At 44.4% G+C, this 21,582-nt stretch overlaps 2 protein-coding genes and 1 long non-coding RNA gene across 3 annotated transcripts in view; 2 read left to right on the top strand and 1 right to left on the bottom strand.

The window, feature by feature from the left end:
• IGF2R (insulin like growth factor 2 receptor) overlaps positions 1-3,250 on the top strand; it is a 56,256-nt gene extending 53,006 nt beyond the window's left edge. Inside the window, exons 46-48 of the mRNA XM_063151245.1 lie at positions 299-463; positions 1,076-1,145; positions 1,563-3,250. Coding sequence (XP_063007315.1) covers positions 299-463; positions 1,076-1,145; positions 1,563-1,964 — 637 coding nt within the window. The 3' untranslated portion in view covers positions 1,965-3,250. The remainder of the gene's footprint in view (positions 1-298; positions 464-1,075; positions 1,146-1,562) is intronic.
• On the bottom strand, positions 211-6,440 carry LOC134415646 (uncharacterized). Its single transcript, XR_010027102.1, has 2 exons — positions 6,241-6,440; positions 211-445 (listed from the first exon to the last, which is right to left on the bottom strand). It is a non-coding gene; the product is annotated as an uncharacterized LOC134415646 (long non-coding RNA).
• On the top strand, positions 5,643-16,124 carry LOC134415645 (solute carrier family 22 member 2-like). Its single transcript, XM_063151246.1, has 11 exons — positions 5,643-6,136; positions 8,293-8,396; positions 9,359-9,513; positions 11,624-11,792; positions 12,801-12,915; positions 13,020-13,126; positions 13,243-13,457; positions 13,727-13,835; positions 14,216-14,328; positions 15,385-15,484; positions 15,978-16,124. The coding sequence occupies exons 1-11, from the start codon at positions 5,726-5,728 to the stop codon at positions 16,042-16,044; spliced, it is 1,665 nt and encodes a 554-aa protein (XP_063007316.1). The 5' UTR covers positions 5,643-5,725; the 3' UTR covers positions 16,045-16,124.
• Positions 16,125-21,582: the final 5,458 nt, after the last annotated feature.

The raw sequence follows: 21,582 nt of genomic DNA, 5'->3' as shown, positions 1-21,582 counted from the left end.
GCTAATCTACTGATTAGTGAGGGGACAGTGTTAAAAGGGGAGTGTGTCTGTATCTAGGTGCTTGCAATGTTCTTGACAGGTAGGTAGCCTCACTGTGAAAAATGGAGTGACTACTTCTGGAAGTGTTTCCTTTCTGGCTGCTAGCTTGAAAGCACAGGCAAACTCCCCTAAATTCAGTTTGTGCAGTTGTTAGATGGGAATGACAGGATGGCGTGGCATGTCTTCTTTTAATCTGATGTTTCTAATCCAGTTTAAAAAATTTATCAATAGACCTTATCTTTTCAATTTCCATTGCTAGATCAACCAATGATCCAGGAAACAATCACCAGCAGACAGATGAGGAGACCCAAATACATAAAGGTCTTTCAAGGAGAAGCCAGGCTGTTGGTGCTGTGCTTAGTGTCCTCCTGGTTGTTCTCACTGCGTGTCTCATAATCTTGCTGTTCTACAAAAAAGAGAGGAGGTAAGAAATTATTAAGAGGCTTTAGAATTTTCTTTGTCAGGACTCTGTTTTCTGCCAGAAATGAAAGGAAAATGGTAAACTTCAGAGATTTGAATTCTGTTTTTCAGTTGGCAGGATCAGCTGTCAAACTGCTAGTTCCTTCAAATTCTCCATTACTGTCTGAAGGCCCATGTAAAGAGGGCTGGGGTGTAAAACTGAGTTGGTCTCTTGTGGGCAGCTGCTAATTAAGAAGCATAAAACACAATGACAATATTGTTAGTATTTGGTATCCCTCCACTTTCATGGAGTCAGACTAGATCCATACAACAGTGTCAGGGAAAAAGTGCAAGTCCTGCTGTTCCTCTGCTTTCCAGCTGACTTTTGGGGTTTTTCCCTTAAATGTGAAGGCCAGAGGGGTTTCAGTACAGTCAGCCTGAAGCTGTAGCAAGGGGGAAGATGTACATTATCCCAGACTGGATTTTGATATAGTGGTTCACGGTCAGTGTGATAGTTTGTAGCTCATTTGCTGACATGCTTTATGTTGATGGTAAAATTCCATCAACATAAAGAAGAAGAGTGAGGGCTAATAAGTGGATATAGTGTTCCTAATGTAGTATTCTTTCCTTTGTTTAGGGAAATGGTAATAAACAAGATAACAAACTGCTGCAGAAGATCATCTGGTGTTTCTTACAAATACACAAAGGTAATACAGTGACAAAATCAAATTTGTTTCTTGTCAAGTTTTCATAATAAGAAGCTTTTGTTAATAAATAAATAATCCCGTCAATTCCTAACTCCTTTAGTGCATGGAAACCATATGGTGTGGCATCAGGAAAGCCACATAGCTGATGTGTCTATATATATTTATATTGTGAAATGGGAAAGGAAGATGGAGTTGAGGAAATGAAGAGCAGTCCATAAATCACCAAATAACATGTCAGTGTACAAGAAGAGAGCCAAGTCTGTTTCAGCACGGTGGAAAGTGATGCTCTTGCAGTGTTTACCCTCACAGCTGCCTTAAACCAAGGCCGTGCATGTTGCGGGGTTTGATGTCTGGGGAGATCAGTGTGTGTGTCAATCTGGAGTGGCAGATGCATTCTCCTCTTTTCTTTTCTTGCAGATAAGCAGTGAAGAAGAAGCTAATGAGAATGAGACAGAGTGGCTTATGGAGGAAGTTGCAGCACCAAATCCAAGAACAGCCAAAGGAGGACAGGAGAACGGTCACATTGCTACCAAGTCTGTTACATCCGAAGCCCTTACCTCTCTCCATGTGGATGACCTGGACAGTGAGGATGAAGTGTTAACCATTCCAGATGTAAAGATTCAAATAGGAAGAGGACTAGACAAGAGCAAGCACCCACAAAAGAAGCCACACAATTTTGGCAGTGATAACAAATCTTATTTACTGAACGGAGGAAAGGAAACAAAAGCAATAGCAAAGCCAGGCCAGCATCAGGCACAGAACTCTACAAATACAGCATCGTTTCATGATGATAGTGATGAGGACTTGTTGAATATTTAATAACCCTTCTTGTGCCTAATCAAATATATATAGAGAGATTATATATAACAGGACAACATTTCCAACCAAATACGAGGACTTCAGCCTGAAAGATTTTTCTGAATTTTGCCTTTAACAAGAAACCATTGAAAAGGGAAGAAGAGAAAGATTTCTTGATTGTTTACAATGATCTGTTCAGTAATGACTGGATTTCTGACATCCAGTTGGCTGAGTTAGTTGACTCTCTCTAGCCAGGACACTTTTTTTTTTAAAGTCTCAGCATAGATGTTAAATGCTTGCTCAAAAAAGAGAAACCTTTGAAAGGAAAAGATTAAGGCTTAATGAAGCCCCTGGCTTCTGAGACTCAAGTTATCTGACTACTATAGTTTTAACTCCTTGTATTTATTGATCCTCACTACTCAGGTTTGCTTAATAGTAACTTGTTCTTCCTGCCGGCAGGGTATTCTTCTATGGGCTCACCCATTGTGAGACAAGGAAAAGTATAACTTTTGTGTGTTGGGATGATTTGATGTAAATTTTGGAACTGGTCTAATTTATCCTGTAAATTTGAATATCCATTCTAATTTAAACAGATCATTGGTTCAGAGGTGTGAACTAAAAGGTACAATTCTGTATAGCTTTAGCCTGAAATGGTTGCTGTTCTTCGCATGGTATTTTATTTTTTTTGGTACTGGTTATATGACTGACTTCATCAGTATTTGCCTAAGCAGCTGACAAGCACCCAAAGAGTTTTTTTTTTTTTCCTTGATTATGGCTGGACTAGGCCAACTGCACAGAGAGCCAGACTCTTCAAGAACACAGAGGCAGAGTTCCTATAATACAGTCTGCACTACCCAGTTTGTCATCATAAAGAAAAACCCAAGGACTAGAGGAGCCCTAGTCTGCATAATGCCTCTCTCTGGTATTAATTTCAAGAAAATAAATCTGGGCCAATATTTTCTGATAACCTGATTTGTAGTCTGTATGCTATGATCCTGGCCATGGTCATTAATTTGAAATGTTGCTGGTAATAAATGCAAGTCAGTTTTTCTCTAGCGGTCTTGCTCCTCTCCAGGTGTTTCCTAAATGAAATTATGGACAATGTTAGGGTTTCAAAGCATTGTACAAGAACATGCCTTGGTCAGAATTTTTTGAAACTTTTTGTTGTTCCTTTTGGCTGGCTTATTCAGTTTCAACAATGGTTTCTTTTTATAAAAACTCCATTTTGAATCAAAATAGTGTAATATAAAGTATTCAGCAATTTCAATAAAAGATATGAAGTGGGTGTTCCAAATCCCACATCTCAAGTCTGGAATCTTTCTTGCACTATTCTGTATGCCTGGTGAGGCCCTTTCCTGCTGTGATGGCTAATACCTCAATCATGTCACTCAAAATGAGAACCAGTGTTTGATGACAAGGATGAGAATATATAGACAGGCCCTGGTGGGTGTGTTCTTTCTTTAATCAGGCTTGGGTGTTCCTCTTGTATTGCTACAAGTGTAGCTGTGAGTCAGTTTGGCTTAAGCATCTTCTCAAATTTAAATCAGAATTTTCATATTTATAATTAGGAGAGCTTGGTGAAGTGACAGGCTTGATGATGTATTTTTAATTCCATCTGTTATCATTACAACAGCTCTCTCAATGCATGTCAGAGGGTGCTGCTTCCCTTGCCTAGGTCATCAAGGCTGGCATTTGGGAGTTTGATCCATGAACCAACTGCGTGAAATGATTTCTCCTGTGTAAAATCACACGGTCTGTTTGGGCTGTGCCTAGCAAGGCTTAGAACAGAGCTGCTCTGTCTAGGAGTGCTTGTCTGAGCAAAAACAATGTTATAATTTGTATATGACAGTGAGTGACTTCAGTGCCTGGTCTTGGAATTATTGCCCACTTTTTACCCAGGCATTTGTAGGTAGCCTGGCTGGATCTTACCTTTCAGAGAGCTGGAAGCATTACCAGCTTCACCAGATGATTTTTCCCAGAAGAATACTCAACTACGTGGAGAGAAGGGTTATGAGAATAGCAGGGCCCAGATGAGTCTGTACAAATGGCTGGGCCAGGAGCAGAAGCTTTGCTAGTCAGCAGCATGACTCCTTGGGAAACGTCCCAAGGAAAGCCCCTGCCTGGCAGGGTCCACACAGCCCCCTCTGGGCTGGCTCCAGAGAGAATGGTGGGAAATGGGGAAAACTGGCCCAGTCTGGATCAAACTTCTGTAGTTCAAGGGAAACTTTTCCACACCATTACCGACTTTAAATAAAACTGTTGGAAAAGAAGTGATGTGAGGGGGTTTGGGGTGTGTTTTTAAGATGCAGCCTAATGCCTTAGCTTCATCCACATCCCAGGCAGGCCTTGACTTCAGTTCCCTTGGCTCCAGCTGAGTGCACACTTCCCCTTGCTGAGGAAGGTTGCAGGGGCTGGCTCTGAGCGTGGTGACTGCTGTGCATGTTTGAGTCCCTGTTCCCCTCCCCAGTTCCACATGGAGCTCCTGCAGCCAGGGAGGCAAAGGTCTGGAGTGGGGTGGTGCTGTGCTTGGCTGAGGGTCACACAGCTCAGGAGTTCTTGTTAACTTGGTGTAGATGTTCCTGACAGAGAAGAGGATGAAGCAGGAGAGGAGAAAGCACATCTGTGTGATGTAGGGAATGATCTTGAAGTGTTGGTTTGCAGAGCAGCTTTCACAACTGCTCAGGCCAGTCTTGGTCTGTAGTTGATGAGCAGTGAGACAAAGTTCTGTTTCAATGCCTGGGCCAGAATGGCCTTCTAAGCTGGTTTATTTTTTTCAGAGTGTATTGTGTCTTTAATTTTTTTTCTTTGTTGCCTAAGCTATTCCAATTGCTTTCCAGACAATTTTTCACTTTTTAAAACGTCTTTTAAATGTTACCTCCACTTAGGCTTTTCTTTCTGATGGAATGCTGCTGTTGTCAGCAAAAGATATGGGAGTAGCTGGTGTCTATCCATAGGCAGGACAATGTACCACTGGAGCTTAATACAACTGCATTTATTTGAGGTGCCTGCAATGAAGCCCACCTGAAGTCCTATAGGTCTGCTGTGATAAAGAAAAAAAAATAGCTGTTTTGTCCATAGACACTGTATAGTATGGCTTTCCACAGCTATTCCCAATGCATAATTCTGTAATGAATGCTTTTTCTCTTTTGGATCACTGCAAAAATACAGTCAGGTGAAAGTGTGTTCCCTGATGGGGAGAGGTTTTCCTTGGGAATGGAAGAGGGTGAGGGGTGAGACACATGTGAGAGGAGTTTTCAGGAAAGCTATTCTTTACTGCTCTATGGCTCAATGTGTAGACATTCCTTTTTCAGAGTGTGCCCACCTATTTTTTACAGATCCTGGTTATGAAGCTTTGCTCATGTGGTGCCCAGCCATTCTGCACTAAACCCATGTGTTGCTTGTGTGTTGGTAGAATTTTCCACCTATGTTTGCTGTTTAAAAATGCTTATTTTTGATGAACTGACTTGGCTAATTAAAAAAGTAACCCCAAAACCCCCAAAAAAACCTGAAGGGCTGTGACCCATAGGGGCTGTTCCAGAGAACAGGAATGCATAAGTGCTCTGATTAGGGGTTAAAGGGAAATTCGCCTTGGGTGAATTAAGGTCTGATTTCAAATGAAACCTAAAAAATAGAGCTTGCAACATGTAGTTTAATAATTTATAGAGTTAGTCTTGACTTTTGGTCAAATATCTTTGTAACTTAAGTAGCTTTGTTGCCAACTAAATATATCACGGCTGCAGAGAGGACCTAGTTGAGGTTTTTGAGGTGGTCTGGGTGCCAAAATGCCAACCCTAGATGACATTTTAGAGCATGTTGGCGAATTTGACAGGTTCCAGAAGCAAACCTTTTTTGTCCTATGTTTGTTATCTGCCTCCTTCACCCCAGTGTACGTGGGGGTCGTCTTCTTTGGGTTCACCCCTGAGCACCGCTGCTCCAGCCCCGGGGTGGCTGAGCTGAGCCAGCGCTGTGGCTGGAGCCTGGAGGAGCAGCTCAATCACACAGTTCCCCAGTGGGATGGCCACGGGGCCAGCTTCAGCAGCCGCTGCAGGAGGTACGAGGTGGACTGGAACACAACAGGCATCAGCTGCACCGACCCCCTCGGCAGCCTGGGGGGCACTGGGGACACTGTCCCCCTCGGGCCCTGCCGGGATGGCTGGGTCTACGACTCCCCAGGGAGCTCTATCGTGACAGAGGTAAAAACAACCCCCTTTGTCCTGTCCCCTCTGTTAAAGACCAGGTGAGGGCTGGGGGAGAGGGTTGGTGGAGCCTTGGCTCTGTTAAAATATCCCCTGCTTACCTGGAGGAGGGATTGGCTCTCACTGTGAACTTGCGCTTGGGGGTTTACAAGTCATTGTCCCTCTGTCCTTGCTGTGAAGTCCTGCCTTGGCTGCTCAGGAGGCTTATATCTCCAGCTGGGGAGCAGAGCATATTTCAGCAAATAAATCCCCAGGTAGATAAAGTCCAGTTCTGAATGAAATTCCTGTCACATGAGAGGTCCAATTGGTGAAGGTGTGTAAACAGTGCAGCTAGCAGTGCTCCAAACAAAACCGGCCAATGCAATGGTCTTAATTTCTTCCCCCCACCCCCTTCCTTTTTTTTTCCTTTTTTTTTTTTTAATGAATAATGTCTTTTAAAGTTGGTTTTAAATAAAAATGAATTGCAGTCAGTGTGAGGAAAGGTATTGCTTCCCACAATTAAACAGCTTAAGTCAGGAATAAACTGTAGAAACTGTGTTCTCAGAAGGAGTGTGAATAAACTGAAAGTAGTACTTTAGCTACTTGCTGTACTTCAGCAGTTCAGGTGCTTTAAGAATAAACCAGTGGGATGACAAGCTTGGGATGACAAGCTTGATCTCATCATAGAAAGCTCCACCAAATATTTAGAGGCAGTCAGGATTCTTTGCCCCATATGTCTAACACAGGAGCAGTTAAAATCTGTGCTCCAGCAACTTCCGTATTCATAGTTTTGTAAGAGATTGATCCTGGATATAAGGGGCTGCACTCTAAGTGTACTTCTTTTCAGCAAGTTATGGGCTGTGAGATATGAAAGGGAGGAAGTGAGGCACCTCAAATGCAGGCTGAGCCAGGCGTTCTATGCAGCAGCAGCTCAGCAGCACATCTCACAGGAAAATGCTCCAGCAGATCCTGGGGTCAGATGCCCCCACCATCATCTCCTGAGGCTGTGGGAAGCTGAGCACTTGCAGTTGGTGTGAGTTTATGCAGTCATGCTCTCACATCAGCTGTCTGCCCTTTCCTGCTGAAGGAGTGCAAGGCCAGGCCCACGGGCTGCTTCCTTCATGGGGTAACCAGATGTGTCACATAACTCCGCATTTTGTCAACAAGCTCATTGTTGTCACTGTTTCTGTGAAACTTGTCAGGCTCTGATATGTTGTCCCCTGCTCTGACAACTAAGAAAAGGAAAGGATAGTGCAGTGTAAATTGTGTTATTTCAAAGCAAAAGTTTTCACATGGAAGAAGGTCCTCATGGGAAGTCCCATAAGAGCATCAGAAGAAATATTTGGTTTTGTATTAATTATGGATATATAGATTCAATTAAACCCAGCTACCAGGAGGAAGAGAAGGGATTCTCAGCTATATTAGGAGAAGTCTTTGCAAAAACTTTTTCTATAGTAGCTTTTATGTATTTCTATCAGTAAGATAGGACAAGACTAGATGGCAAATATATGTGGGTATCCATGTGCTATAAAGCTTGGCCCTGGATAAAAAAATGTCTGCTCTCCAGACACATACAACAATGTAGTTGAGCTAAAGACCAGAGCAGAGAGAAAATGCTGTGGCCTTGGGGCAGATGCAGGTACTTCCACCCTCCTCCAGAAGGCCAGTGCTCCCTGGGACCTGGGACAAGGCAGGCTCCTGAAGGCATCTAAGATGCTTCTAGTAAAGGCATTACACTTAGTGGGAGGTACCCTTCCATGCCAGGGTATGAGGCAACAAGAACTGCTTAGAAATGCTCATCATCAGCCACAAAAAAAAACCTGTTTGAAAAACTCAGGGTGATTGTCAGATCCATGCTGATTTGATCAGTAAGGGCCAACACAGGTTCGGGTGCCAGTTTTGACAGATAATAATTCACTTATGCTCTTTCCAGAAAAGAGAGATGAGACATGAATGGGACATGCCAGTAAACTGCTCAAGGGCTTTTTCCAGTTTTTAATGTCGGACAATTAGTTAAGTTAGTAGGATTTCTGTGTGCTGGCAAAACAGGCATTGACCCAGAAACATGACCCATTTAAACAAGTTTAAATCTTTAACTGAAGTGAAGGAGATTTTTGGATGTGAGCCAGCTCCTCATTTCATTCTTTTGTCTCTGACTGTGGTTGCTCCTTTAGTTTGACCTGGTGTGTGAGGACTCCTGGAAGTTGGATCTCTTTCAGTCTTCTGTGAATGCTGGGTTTTTTATTGGCTCCTTAAACATTGGCTACATTGCAGACAGGTATGTGTGGGCTGATAGCAAAACCCTCTGACCTCCCTTATCAATGTTCAGCAGCCAAACCTAGATAAAGATTGTGCAAGTGATATCATCTCTGCTCTTCTGAAAATAGGGTCATCCCCCTGGACCTTCAGTGGCAGCATGAGCCAGTACCCTGCCTTTCAGGTTGTGTCTGGTGGTTAGCACAGATCTGCTCAGACAGCCCTGCAGAGCCCATTCTGTTTTAGAATTGTACACCCCAAACTTTGTACTGTGCCGTATAAGAGCCCTCAGATGTTAACCAAAGCCAGGAAATGCATGGTTTGGATCTCCCACTTAACCTGTCACACTCTGCGTGGCTGCAGTTTGGAGAAGCTTAGAAAGAGTTGTCACACACTGCCAGATGTGTGCAGTAGCAGTCACTCAGAAAAAAAGCAGATAGTCCCTCTAGCTCCCCATTCAGAGCCAGCAGAGTCAGACTCCCTGGCCCAGGCATCTGGGGTTAAAAGAAACAAATGTCAAGGCCTGTTTTCCCCCTTGCTCCCCTTCTGCTCAGGACTGTTAGCACAATAGGCTCTGAGTTGCTCCAGCTGAGAAATGCCCACTCACAAGTAGATCCACTCATTACTACTGTTTTAAAGGTAAAGGTTGTGGTGAATAAATCCCTTATAAATCTGGTGCATGTGGAACTATCAGAATCATAACATTGACCCTTACTTATTTTTCAGTCCCAATGTAATATATGTAAACATGGGACTATTTTTTTTTCCTTAAAGTTTTTGTGGAATTGCTGAGCAACTGGCACAGTAGCTTTTCATGGCATAGAAAAGCAGATTAGTCAATAATGGGCAAGGAAAAAAAGCATGTTTCTATATTGCATAGCAAAATTGGATTTTTTTCCCCCTTAAAGATACATAAAGCTCTTACTAGTTTAAAATACTTCCATGACTAGTGGTTTGCTTCATGCCTATCATTTTCCAACCCAGGTTTGGCCGTAAATTTTGCCTTTTAACAACAATTGTTGCCAATATTGTGTGTGGACTCCTTCTGGTCTTCGTGCCCAGCTACCTGTGGATAGTCATCATCCGGTTCTTGCAAGGGCTGGTCAGCAAGGGCTGCTGGACTGCAGGCTACATCCTGGGTGAGTGCAGGACCTGCTCCCAGGAGAAGGTCTAGCTTCTATGCTAGACTAGCTGCAGATGATGAAGGAACAAAACTCAACTCCAAAAATAAGCCATTTTAAAAATGCCCCTATGGTATTTTATTAAGGCATTTTCTCCCTCTTTGACTCCCCAGAATGTTTTCAAGCACTGTCATTAGGGAGAACCAACAGTAGCCTTCAAAGCTCAAGCAAGCGGTGGTGTATTAGGGCTCCTAACCCCAGATAGGCTTTCCCCTGTGATGCAGCTCACCTTTGCAGATCTGTCTGGGCCCCATGGCTCCTGTTCCTTCCATCAGGTTCTGGCTAGGGAAGGTGACCAGGCAGGCACAGCCCCTCTGCCCTGGGTGCAGACAGGATGGGGACACAGGAGGCCATTAATGAAGTAGGCAAAGGGTGGGGAAAACTTGAGACATTTTTATGACACAAAGAGGGAAACAGGGAACATAAAAATAACTGAAGAACAGCACGTACTTGCTGATAAGAAGACAAGGTGTTTGTGTACCTGTGTGTATGCACTCAGCTAAGCAGAGGCCAAGCCATGGAGGAGCCAGCTCGTGTGGGCTCCTCTCTCCCCAGCGTCCTGCACCAGCTGCGTCTGCTGGTGAGGCACAGCTGGGCAGCCAGGCTGGGTCTGGGACCACCTCAGGACCTCCTTCTGATTCAGGGTAGAGCTGCCTGGGACTTCTCTGGGATTTTTCAGGAGTGGAGTTCAGTCTCTTGTCCAAAATACCCAACTGCAAGCAATCACTGAAGCAGCAGATTAACTGCTGCTGTTTTAAAAGCTGACCAACAGAACATTAGCTGGGTTAGGGTGACAGATGGCTCTACAAAATATCTCTAAGAGATACGCTGTTCATTGTGATACTGGTAAAAATGTAAAAGTCAGTGCCCTAAACTTCCATGAAATCTTTCAGTGTGGGAATTTTGCTAATTCAGTTATCCAGATGTCTGATATAAAAAGCACCTATCCCACCATCTAGACTGTCTTTCTGCTAAGACATGATTATTCCTTCCTGTGCATTTCTGGATGCTTGCTTGGCATTTTAAATCTTTTCCTGGCAAAAATAAAATATACATCTTCGCTTCTGGGGAACTTAAAGCTATTTTAGAGTGTGAAGTCCTTTTCAGGACAATTATTTGCCCCATTCTGATATTTTCTCTCTGTTACATCTTGTTACTCCTGGAATCTCTAGAAACTGTCTTATGGAAAAGATCCTGAACCAGGCCCAAAGCTCCCTAAAATTTTTATCTTCTCCCTGAGGGTGGCCAATACTGAATATCCAGGGAAGGATACAAGGACAGAATAACTTTGTTATCCTGCTTGCGTACCCTTCATCTGCTTCTGGCTCAGTGCTGCTGAGCCTGAGGAGATGTCTTTGTGCATCTTCAGCTGAGCAGCATTAGCTAATCTGTGGCTCCAAAACTCAGCAGCTCATTTGGCTGCTAAATAGCTCCTTACTGCTCTTTTTCTAATGAGTTTGCTTTCTTGAAGTCACACAACTGGATGCAAAATGTTGACTGGGCTTGTGCCGGCCTGCTGGAATAGTTACTTTTAACTCTGAATCCACAAGACACAGAGACCCACAGATGTGTGGCTCTGTGCTGTGGAGTTAAAAAGTGCAGGGGAACAGTGATCCCACCCTGGCCTGGGAGCTCAGAGCCATCCTGTGATACAGGCCTTCCTTATTACTTGGAGTGAGAAGCAGGCTGAAAGCCTGTTCTTTGGGAACAAAATATTCAGCTTTGTTGTTGGGTTGGAGACATTACGTAGGTTGGCATTGGATGTCTCAACAAAACCCATCTGTGCACTGTGACAAATGCCTGATTTTCTCTGGGATCTCGGCAGCAGAGGACACTGCTGGATGCCTTAGGCCAGTGCTCGGCCAGCAGCAGTGTTCTCCTCTCTGCTGGAGTCTGGGTGCCAGAAAAGTGCAGCAGGGGGTTTTGTTGGGAGGCATTATGCCGGGAAGCCTGTGATTACCAAGGTTTCTCCAAGGAGTTACCACAGCACTGGGCCTGCGGCGTGCCCCGGGTGGTTCCTGCCGTGTGGGGCAGCATGGCGCTGACGCGTCGCTGTGCCTGCCCGCAGTGACGGAGGTGGTGGGCCCGCAGTACCGCAGGACGGTGGGGATCCTCTACCAGGCCGCCTTCTCCGTCGGGCTCCTGCTCTTCGATGGCATCGCCTACGCCCTCCCGCACTGGCGGTGGCTGCAGCTCACCGTCACCCTGCCCACCTGCTTCCTCCTGCTCTACTACTGGTGAGTGCCCTTCGGGGTACCTCTGCCCAACTCCCAAAATCCCGGCTCCTCCTGCTTCCCTGCTTCTCCTGCTGATGCTGGTGCTGAGGGAGACTGGGCGCTCCTTCCTGCTGCACACACCTCTTGGTGCAAAGAGGAGGCTCCCAGCAAAAGGGAGAGGGAAACAGGACTCTGAGCAACTGAGATCTTGTTGAATCCTAGCCTGTGCACCTCACCTGACTTTGTGTTTAAGAAAGAGACCACTGGGGGAAAGTTGGACTAGTATAATTTACTACTTTCTTTAAGCAATTAATAAAAGAAAACAGTTGCCTTGGCATAACTTAGTTGGTCTGAAAATATGGCTATTCACAGATTGTCTAACATAACTGTACCAGGCTGTTAGCATGTTCCTTCAAGGCAGAGAAGGTGCGGTTTTTGTGGTCCAACTGAAAAAAAACAAACACTTGGGTCCTCCTTAATTTTCATTTCTCTCTTCTCTTTTTAATCAATAATTTTTGGATTGAGTGCTTTGGATTTGAGAAATTGTCTGGGTGGGTCAGAAAGTTAGGAAGAGTAGAAAGAAATTTGTTGCCTTCCTTCTGCCATATTTTGTAATTGGTAAGCCAGTTCTAACTTAATTAGTAGTTTTTATTCTGTATTGGCAGAAGTGAAAAATGGCTCCCTAAGAGGAGCTGGTTTGTGATTAATGGGCTGGATAAGGTGACAGCACTACTCTCACTCCAAGCTCCTCCCTTATTATTTATCTTTAGTAAACTCCTCTTTTACTAAAGCCACTACCTCAACTGTTCCTCTTCCAGTCTCAGCCATGGGATGTACTCCTTTTCCTGGCTGGGGTAGTGGGAAGTAGTACACAAACCTCACTTAACAAAAAAAAAAAAAAAAAAAAAAAAAAAAAAAAAAAAAAAAAAAAATCCATTGACCTCTATTTAATCCCTCCAAAGTCTCCAATCATGGAAGAATAGGTAGGCTTTATGTTTTGTTGTATAATGGCATCCACTCGCATTGTAGGTGCCTCCCAGAGTCTCCCAGGTGGCTGATATCTCAAGGAAAAAATGACAAAGCCATGAAAATTGTCAGAAATATGGCTAAAACAAATCACAAAAAGATGCCTTCCCATTTTAAGGTGAGCTCAGGGTTTGCTTGTACGTGCAAGTAAGCATCATGACAGTACCTTGCATCAGTTCCTCCCAGAGAAATATAACGTGCTATGTACTGGCTCTTCCATAGGATATCAAATTTGAAGAGGATGATTGTGGAAAGCAGAATCCCTCACTGATGGACCTTTTCAGGACACCACAGATAAGAAAGAACACGCTCATTTTGATGTACAACTGGTAAGAATATAGCACTAGACAGCTAGTTTTGGAGCTCTGAGATTGACCACTCCATCAGGACAGGGATGTCTACTCTCTTGCTATCTAACAAATCCAGGATACTCTTCTCTGCCCAGGTTCACAAGCTCCATCCTCTACCAGGGGCTCATCATGCACATGGGAATGGCTGCTGAGAACATGTACCTGGATTTCCTCTACTCTGCTCTCGTAGAGTTCCCAGCTGCCTTCATCATCATTGTCACAATTGACCGTGTCGGGCGGCGCTACCCCTGGGCCGTGTCCAACCTGGTGGCTGGGGCCGCCTGCCTTGCCACAGCCCTCATCCCAGAGGGTGAGTCACCTGAATGAAACCCCATGGGGGCTCCCCACCCTGTCCTCTGGCACCTCCATGCTGCTTTGGGAGGGTCCCTTTGCCACTGCTCATAAGTCCTCACTGTTCCCGTTCCCTCACTCACACGGGTGAAACAAAAAAAACCAAACATCCCTTAAAAACATCAACTGGCATGGATCAGAGGCTCCACAGAATAACACTGTTGTGTCAATTGACACCTGCTAAATCACTGGGATGCTTTTAAATGTGTTGAATGTATTTTTCTGCAGATCTACATTGGTTAAAAGTGATTACTGCTTGCATTGGGAGAATGGGAATTACAATGGCTTTTGAAATGGTTTGCTTTGTAAACACAGAACTGTATCCAACTTACATCAGGTAGGTGCATCCTCTCCCCGGCTGGTGTTTGGCCTGGAAACAAATAGTTGAGGCTGATGTGTATGTTATGTTTTATGCTAAATTAAGTTATCCTCAAATGTGTCAGAACTGCACAGGTATTATTGAACATAAAGTAGGGGAAGCACAATTAAAATGCTTAAAAAGGTAGCTTAATAAAGAAAAGAAATGTACTTTTAGACAAGGGGAAACTCACATAACTAACTAAACTAAAGGGAAACTTTGGGAGAACCAGGGTGGGTGAGGGATCTGAAGTTCCATACAGTGCCTGGATCTGTCCTGTGTGAGGGTGGGAGTTGTGATCCATCCCTTTCCAACTGCAGTACTCTGACACTAACATAATCCCTCTGCTGCCAAACCAGGAACCTCGGGGTGATGGTTTGCTCCTCTCTGTGTGATATTGGTGGAGTCATCGTGCCATTCATTGTCTACAGACTGGTGGAGATCTGGCACGACCTGCCACTGGTTGTCTTCAGTAAGTGCCACCTTCCCTCCTTGCCGGCCCCTTCCAGGGTGCAGGGGGGGACCCAAGTTCCAAAGGGAGGGAAAAGCCACCAACACAGCTGCTTTAAGTTCAGCAGAAGCCTCCTGCTCTCTAAAAGACCTTAGCCTTCAGTTTCTGACAAGCTGGAACTTGTTTATGCATCATGCCTCCCTTGCCCCTATGATTTCTCCTTGCATTTTAAAGGAAGTTTGAGTCAAATATGTATTTGACAGATGGCAAAGAAGTCATAAAAATTTTGATGAGCTTAATATTTGATGGATTTAAAGCTGATTTACTGCTCTACTGTGAGTTATACTGTCTTTGTCCAGCAGTCAAACCCTAGAATTTAATGTAATTCCCTGTTTAATGGAGTACAAGTATGGCTGCTATGCTTCAGCTTTTCTGACACTTTGTTAACTGGCTCTTCTCCAGCTACTCAGAAAGTGGCTGGTGAATAAATGCAAGATAAGTTTTACAGACTAGTGACCTGAACTCTCAGGTCAGGGCCTGCAACACTTTTATGAATCTTTAGGTCAGCACATTATTTATAGAAAAATACCTTGAATGCCAATGTACAGATTTTGACAGACAGGACATCTAGAAGGGTGCTTAACAGATTTAAAACACATGCCAAACATGTACAAGCTGGATAAAATAAATTATAAGAGGAGAATTTGATTGTGTTGCTTAGAAGATAATACATTGTGTGTACATTTTCTAATCTTATTTGAATGGCATAAAGATGGAATGTGTTTCCTGTCATGCTCTAGCAAAAAAAAAAAAAAAGAGTTCTTTCCTCTACAAAGGAAGGATCTGTCCAGTTTGAGGTGTCCTAGTTCATGCACAACTCACAAGAGGACTTGGCTTGGTGCTGTCTCCACAGGGCAGCCACATCCTCCATTTTGCACCAGTGTGACAGTTTTGCATATGAGACTTGAGGTGCACACCTTGTATACAGGACAAAATAAAGTGCCAGTGACAAGTCCATTCCGTCTGGCATAGCAAGCTGATAAATGCTTACAAGCTCTTTGTGCCTCTGTTTTGAAGCTGTGCTTGGTTTGATTGCGGGTGGATTGGTGCTGCTTCTGCCTGAAACTAAAGGAAGAGTTTTGCCTGAGACTGTGGAGGATGTTGAAAACTTTCACAGGTGAGTCAAGATGATGAACTTGTAGCAGTTTTCACTTGAAACTGGGCAAAATCCCTGTCCAGAGGGCATCCCAAGGGTTACTTGGCTACTTGTTTGTTTCCAAGAAGTTGCTGGGTAAAGTTGCTGGGTAACTCTCACTGGACAGATTCTAGACTCCTTTTACCCCATGTAAAATCTTGAGAACAAGTAGCCTAGGCCTTTCCTATCCTGTAAATAGCTGCACTAGTCTCTCAAAAGTGTGGCAACACCATTATAAATGGTATTTGTGTTTAAAAAAATGCCTTAACAATTGAAGAGGAAAAGGGCAGTCTTGGCAGCAGCTTCACATGTGGTGTGTGAAGCACCAGTATCTGCTGAGGAGCCAGAGCAAACCCAAGGAAATATATATGGTGATTTTATTGGGGCCAGGGCAGAGCAAGTGAAGAACTTGAAGTTAGATGCTCCCTGAACAACTTCATTCCTGGTTGATGTTCATGTCTTATTACTCTTGCAGGCAAAGTGCTCCAACGGCCAAAAAAATCTATCTCCAAGTCCTAGGATCAGAAGTAGCACGTGGCTGAAGAAGGTGTAACTCTTTCTGAGTAGTTTGCTTTAAGGCAGTAGCACAGAAATGCCACTTAGAATAAACACCCTCTGAAAAGTGTTGCCTCTCTTATTTCAATTTCTATGCATATCCTTTATTTACAGTGTTTAGGGTTTTCTGATGGGATCGTCCCAATTGCTGCAGAGCTGCTTCCCCCTCTCTACACTAAAAGAAACATATTTTAAGTCTGGGAAATTTTTGTACTAGCTGTGTGGACTTCAATATGGATTTCAAGAGGTCTTAACTTGAGTATGGTAGGATCAATACCAACAAAACTTTCTAAGTCTCCATGAAGTCTGACTTCATTGGTTTCTCTTAAGAAGAGGCAGCATAATATGGTATTTATCTCCATTGTAGAATCAAGGTAACTACAAACCTGGTTCAGTTGTGTGACAACTTGCACAGTTTTTAAAAAGATTGATTTTATTTTCTCCTATTTTACTGGCTACTCACAAGGATGTATACTCACAAGGATGGGCATGTGGCAACTCCAGAGCAGGCATAGCAGAAACACTCTTAATCCTTTATAAGGTAATAGCATTATACATGTGCCCTGCAGGGGCATTCCTTTGGAGTGAGCTGGGATCAGGCTTGGGAACGTGCAGGACCCTGACCAAGGGTCCTGTCCATCAAGGAGAATCAGGAACAGCACTGGGTCTTCCAGGAAATGTCCAGCACCTTCAGGATTGTCCTAGTCCATCCTGTTGAGCGACTGCAACAGGCCTGTGGTTGCAGGGCAAAACAGGGACAATCATCCTGTGGCTCCCCTTCCCTGTTTGTGTTGCTGGTCCCTATCTGCTGGAAAAACCACTGGTTTTCCTTAAGGATACTGTGAGCAGGGTACAAGACACCTCTGCCCATTGCTAATCAGCTGCAGGGAGAGAACTCCCAGTTGAGCAAGACACTGCTGGACTCTAGCAGGCAGGGTGAAATTCCCCCAGGATTGCATCCCAGTGACCTTGCACCTGCTTTCAGCTGACCTGGACCTCAGTTAATGTTCAGTGCTGCTGTGAGGGCCTCCAGGGCAGGGAAGTGTGCTGTCCAGAGAGGCAGGGCCATGGCAAGGTTGCCTGAGAAGAGCAGGGACAGATCAGGAATGACATGACTTTGGCCCGGGCAGTTGCAAAACTACTATTTGCTTTAGGATCAGAGGGGAATGAGCTTGTCCTGAGAGGGCAAGAGGAACAGTGGGGGTGTAATTATGTGTCTAGTAGAGCTGATATCCTGCTCTGGTTGCAGACATGTCTCTTCCCTGGACTAAAAGAAATCTATCAGAAATTCTGACTTACAATTATTTGATATAAAACCTGTTGAAAACTCTGCAGGTAGAAAATGGGGGTGGTAGCAAAAAGTTAAGCAAAGCAAAGACTGAGATGAATAAATAAATAATTACAAAAGCTGAGTCCCAAGACTCTTACTTATCACACTGGTATTTATTCTCACAAGCACTGCTACTGCCACAGCAGGAGCTACAGAGGCTCTGGCACACCTTTGCTTTACTGTTATCTGCATGTGATAGTGGCATCTGCTTCTGTTGGCAGCTTAATAAACACAAGGGCAAATGTCCTTCATTCATATCTTTGCTGGTGACCTTTGCCCATTGATGGATTGATTCCTGGAGCTGGGAAGTCAGAGGGATGTAAAAGCTGGTCCAGGTGCACATGGCTGCTCTCAGAATGGGGAGCAGCAGCACTGTGTCCTGGGGGTGGCAGGAGTGTGTCACCCCAGGCTGTGGGTGGAGCTCACATCCTGCCTCAGGTAACACAGTTTGACAGCTTCCCTTCCCCTAAAGAGCAGCTGGAGCCTGTCTGCTCCTGGGGCTGCTGGAGCACAACCAGGGCCAGTGGAGCTTGGGAAGGAGCCCTTCAGGACCAAGCACCACCTGACTCTGGCAAGGAGCCTGGGAGCAAGTAAACAGGGCCACATTAATTAAAGTGGGACTGACCCCTAAAGAAGGCCCTACTCCTCACCTAATTACTTAAACCTGGACTTTATATCAGCTGAGCCTGAAGAGAACTTAAAAGCTCCATGTTTTGGGATACCTACCAGCCTTCACCAAATGGGTTTGGCCAACCAGATTTACTTTTACAAATTTTCTGGTGTTCTCCATGGCATCATCTGATGGGCAGATGGTCTTGTGGCCAAGGGCTGCACCTTTCTAAGCCCTGTTCTCATCCCCTGCTGTTGCTGTCAGCACCTAAATCCAAATGCCAACATGCAAGCATGGCTCTTGTTTGGGCACTTCTGTGTTCCTATCCCATCCCTAGTCTACAGCACTGTGTCATCCTACATTTTTAGTATTTTAAAATATTAAGAAATTGGACCTTCTTCCACAATTAGCACTGGCCAGGAGGCAAACTCAAATCCAGAGAATAAACATAAGTTGATGAATATGATCTGAATCACAGATTCCCAAGACCCGTGGAGAGGACTCTTCAACCTTCAAAAGCATCACAGCAGTGATTTTCCACCATGGTATGGAGAGAAAACTACTTTTAAAGCCACATCCTTTACTCCTTCTTTGGCTTATCTTTCCCCCTGCCTCAGTACTTATTTCTGACAGATGTTTTGGACTTTGTCCATGTAAATAATCAAGCTCAGAGCATTAGGAAAACATTCATGCATAAACACAAACTTTAATGTGCTTCAATATGCAGAGCAGAGCATCCTGTTATTGTTTGTGCTGGTCCCAGGGGGTGTCTGTGATTGGGCTTTCTGCTCCTTCCCCATTCCTGATCCTGAATTTTGATGTGGTTGTATGCGGCCCAACATGTCCTGAGGGTTCACTGCCTCCAACTCCTCATTGTCTTTTTTTTCATTTTCCAGCTTGCCTAATATCTAGTAAAATTCTAGAATGCCAAATCCTAAAAGCCAGCCTGGGCTTAGAGGTGCTTGTTTTTTATACTTATTTCTCTGGAAGAAGAGGAGCAAAACTAGGAGGGAAAAGGGCCTTGTGGATGCCTTGGGCTCCCACAGTGGGCTCCACAGGGGCAGTGCTCACTGCTGAGTGGCAGAGCCGAATTATAGACCAACAGCACCAAGATTTTAAGGAAAGTAGAGGGAATTGTGACAGCAAATCAGATACTGCCTCTGTGCTACTTTTGTGCAGAGTCAGGTGTAGCTTGGAGGAAGTGAGTTGGGCTCGTGACTGCACTCCTGCTCGCTGCAGAAATGACCTGTGAGTGAGTAGCCCAAAGAGACTTTTAGTTTTATAAGAAGTAAAAGGAAGTGCTCCTTCATGAATTTTCCACTTTAAGCCACATGAGCTGCTGTTGTCAGATGCTCTGGAACACCAGAAACATGAAAGTGTTCAGGAGGCAAATAGAAAAATTTTGCAGGATGGTACATGAAGGAGCAAAGCAAAAATGCTTCTGGCTCAGGAAGTCTGCTTGTTACAGACAGTGCTTTGAAAATTAGATGGTGTCAGTGGGGGTCAGGCTTGCTGCTAATCAGGGGTCCCTTCCAAGAAGGTGCAATTGCAAACTGGGCACCTGAGGACAGAGCCTGTGCGCCAGCTTCCCTGGCTGATCAGTCCCTGGATCAGGCCAAACATCACCGTTCAGGTGTAGCTCAGTGCAAAGGCCATCAGAATCCCTGAAACCATTGATGCAGTGACAGGAAGGCAGAGTTTGTGCCCAAATCTGTGAGGGGGAAAAAAAGAGAAGAAAGAAGCTCAGGTCCTGGAAGGGTAGGGGGCAAACCAAAGGGTTTGAAGAAGCTGGAGAGGGTGATTTTGATTAGGAGAGCTGAATAACTGATTTTGAATAGGAGTCTATATCTGCTCTTCATTTGCAGCATTAACCACCTCTGTGGAACTTCAGGGAACTCCCCTGCCTTGCATTTTCAGGTCATTGCTCGCTTTTGGTTCAGACTTGGCCAATGAATTCAAGATTACTTTGATATGGCTTCCCAACCTATCTTTCAAAGCTGCCATAGCTTTTTAATAGGGATTTGTTTGCTACCTGTGATCTTTTCATATTTTCTTATCAACCCTGGCTGATTATTGAGCTCTTCTTGAGTAGGGTTTTGTACATGGCTGTCATTTGTCATTCCCTTTTTCACTGTGACTCACTGGTAGTCAGAAATAGAGGGTTTCCAAAACAAACAAGATGACTGGAACACTGGAAAGGCATTTGATTTCTAGCTGACAGAGATACACATTCAGTTAGAAGTATGAATTATAAAAGCCATTAAATCAGTCAGCATCCACTAACAAAAATAGCATGATAATAAGTACCGGCCAAAATAAGTGTCTTTTTTTTTTCCACAGTAGCATCAGCAGATCCCATCACTCAAACTTCATACTCTCATGAGCCTGACATACAGACATTTTTGACTTGCCTTAAAGTTTAGCCCATGAGAGCCTCATCAGACCACATTGGAGACCTCTGGTTTTGTTTTTACCCTGAGCACAACACATCCTGGTTATGGTATTTCGTGTTGCTCTTGGGTGCTCTCAGTGCAGGAGCAGCAGGGAGCTGGGGCAGGGTGGTGTGAGCAGGATGCAGACCCCTTCTGAACACTCTGACATGTATTGTTTTATCTTAGGAGGATTTATATCCTACTCCCTCATGTCTTTCCATGCTTCTGCTTCACAAAAAGCCTCTGCAAAAAGATCCTGCAGTATTTTGACAGAGACAGAGACGGAAGAGCATTTTGGCTATAAATGGGTATGATTTTGGAAGCTCTGGTTTCTGCTGGCTCTCACCATCATATGGTGGCAAGAAATGCCTTGGCTAGGGAACATGATTGCTTGGAAAGGTGCTCTGAAGAGTGGTGCTTCTGACAGCCATGGAATCTGCTCTCTGCTGTTTCATGTCCTGTTATGGCTGGGTGTGGGTACATCACCACCCAAACCTCAGTTCTGGAAAAAAAGATGGAATGCTTCAAGTTTACTAGGAGATTAGTCAGAAAACAAGAACTTGGATTTAAGAGAATGAGAGGATGAGGGAGGCAACAAATGTTTCTGATTAAAACAAAACAAAAAAAAAAGGCCTTCCAAAATGCATGTGAAGAAAAGCAGTTGTTGTCATAAGTCTGTCCACTTTTGTCCTTGAAATGGGACAGAGGACTCCATCCCAGGATGGAAGACTGGATGTAGGATTTTTGTGGCACTGCTGTAGCCATTTGATGGTTTTCACCTGAGAATTTCTTCTGCCAAAGTTGTAGCCACACACAAGATGTGGCCACAAAGAGTTACTTCAATAAATCACTATCTACTGATGAAAAATCCATTTAAGCAGGAAGCTTCTAAAAAAGCCCGTCTGGTTTGCAGTATGGAAAAGATTAATGAGGATGGGAAAGCAATCTGTCCAATCTGTGCATAGATGAGCTCCTTCACAAGCAGATTCATCTGCACAACCTAACTGACGGTGTGTTTGCCTGCACTGAAACCAGGGAGCAGGGACCAATGAGACAAACACACTCCCATCCTCATTTCGAAACACTGCTGAAGTACTACAGGGGATGGCTATGCCCTTCCCATAGACCTTTCTCCTTGGAGGAGTGGGACAGT

Source organism: Melospiza melodia, chromosome 3, assembly GCF_035770615.1.
Source record: "Melospiza melodia melodia isolate bMelMel2 chromosome 3, bMelMel2.pri, whole genome shotgun sequence".
In the NCBI taxonomy this organism is placed as follows: domain Eukaryota; kingdom Metazoa; phylum Chordata; class Aves; order Passeriformes; family Passerellidae; genus Melospiza; species Melospiza melodia.
Note: the sequence above shows the minus strand (reverse complement) of the source record. Positions and strands in the feature narration are given on the sequence as shown.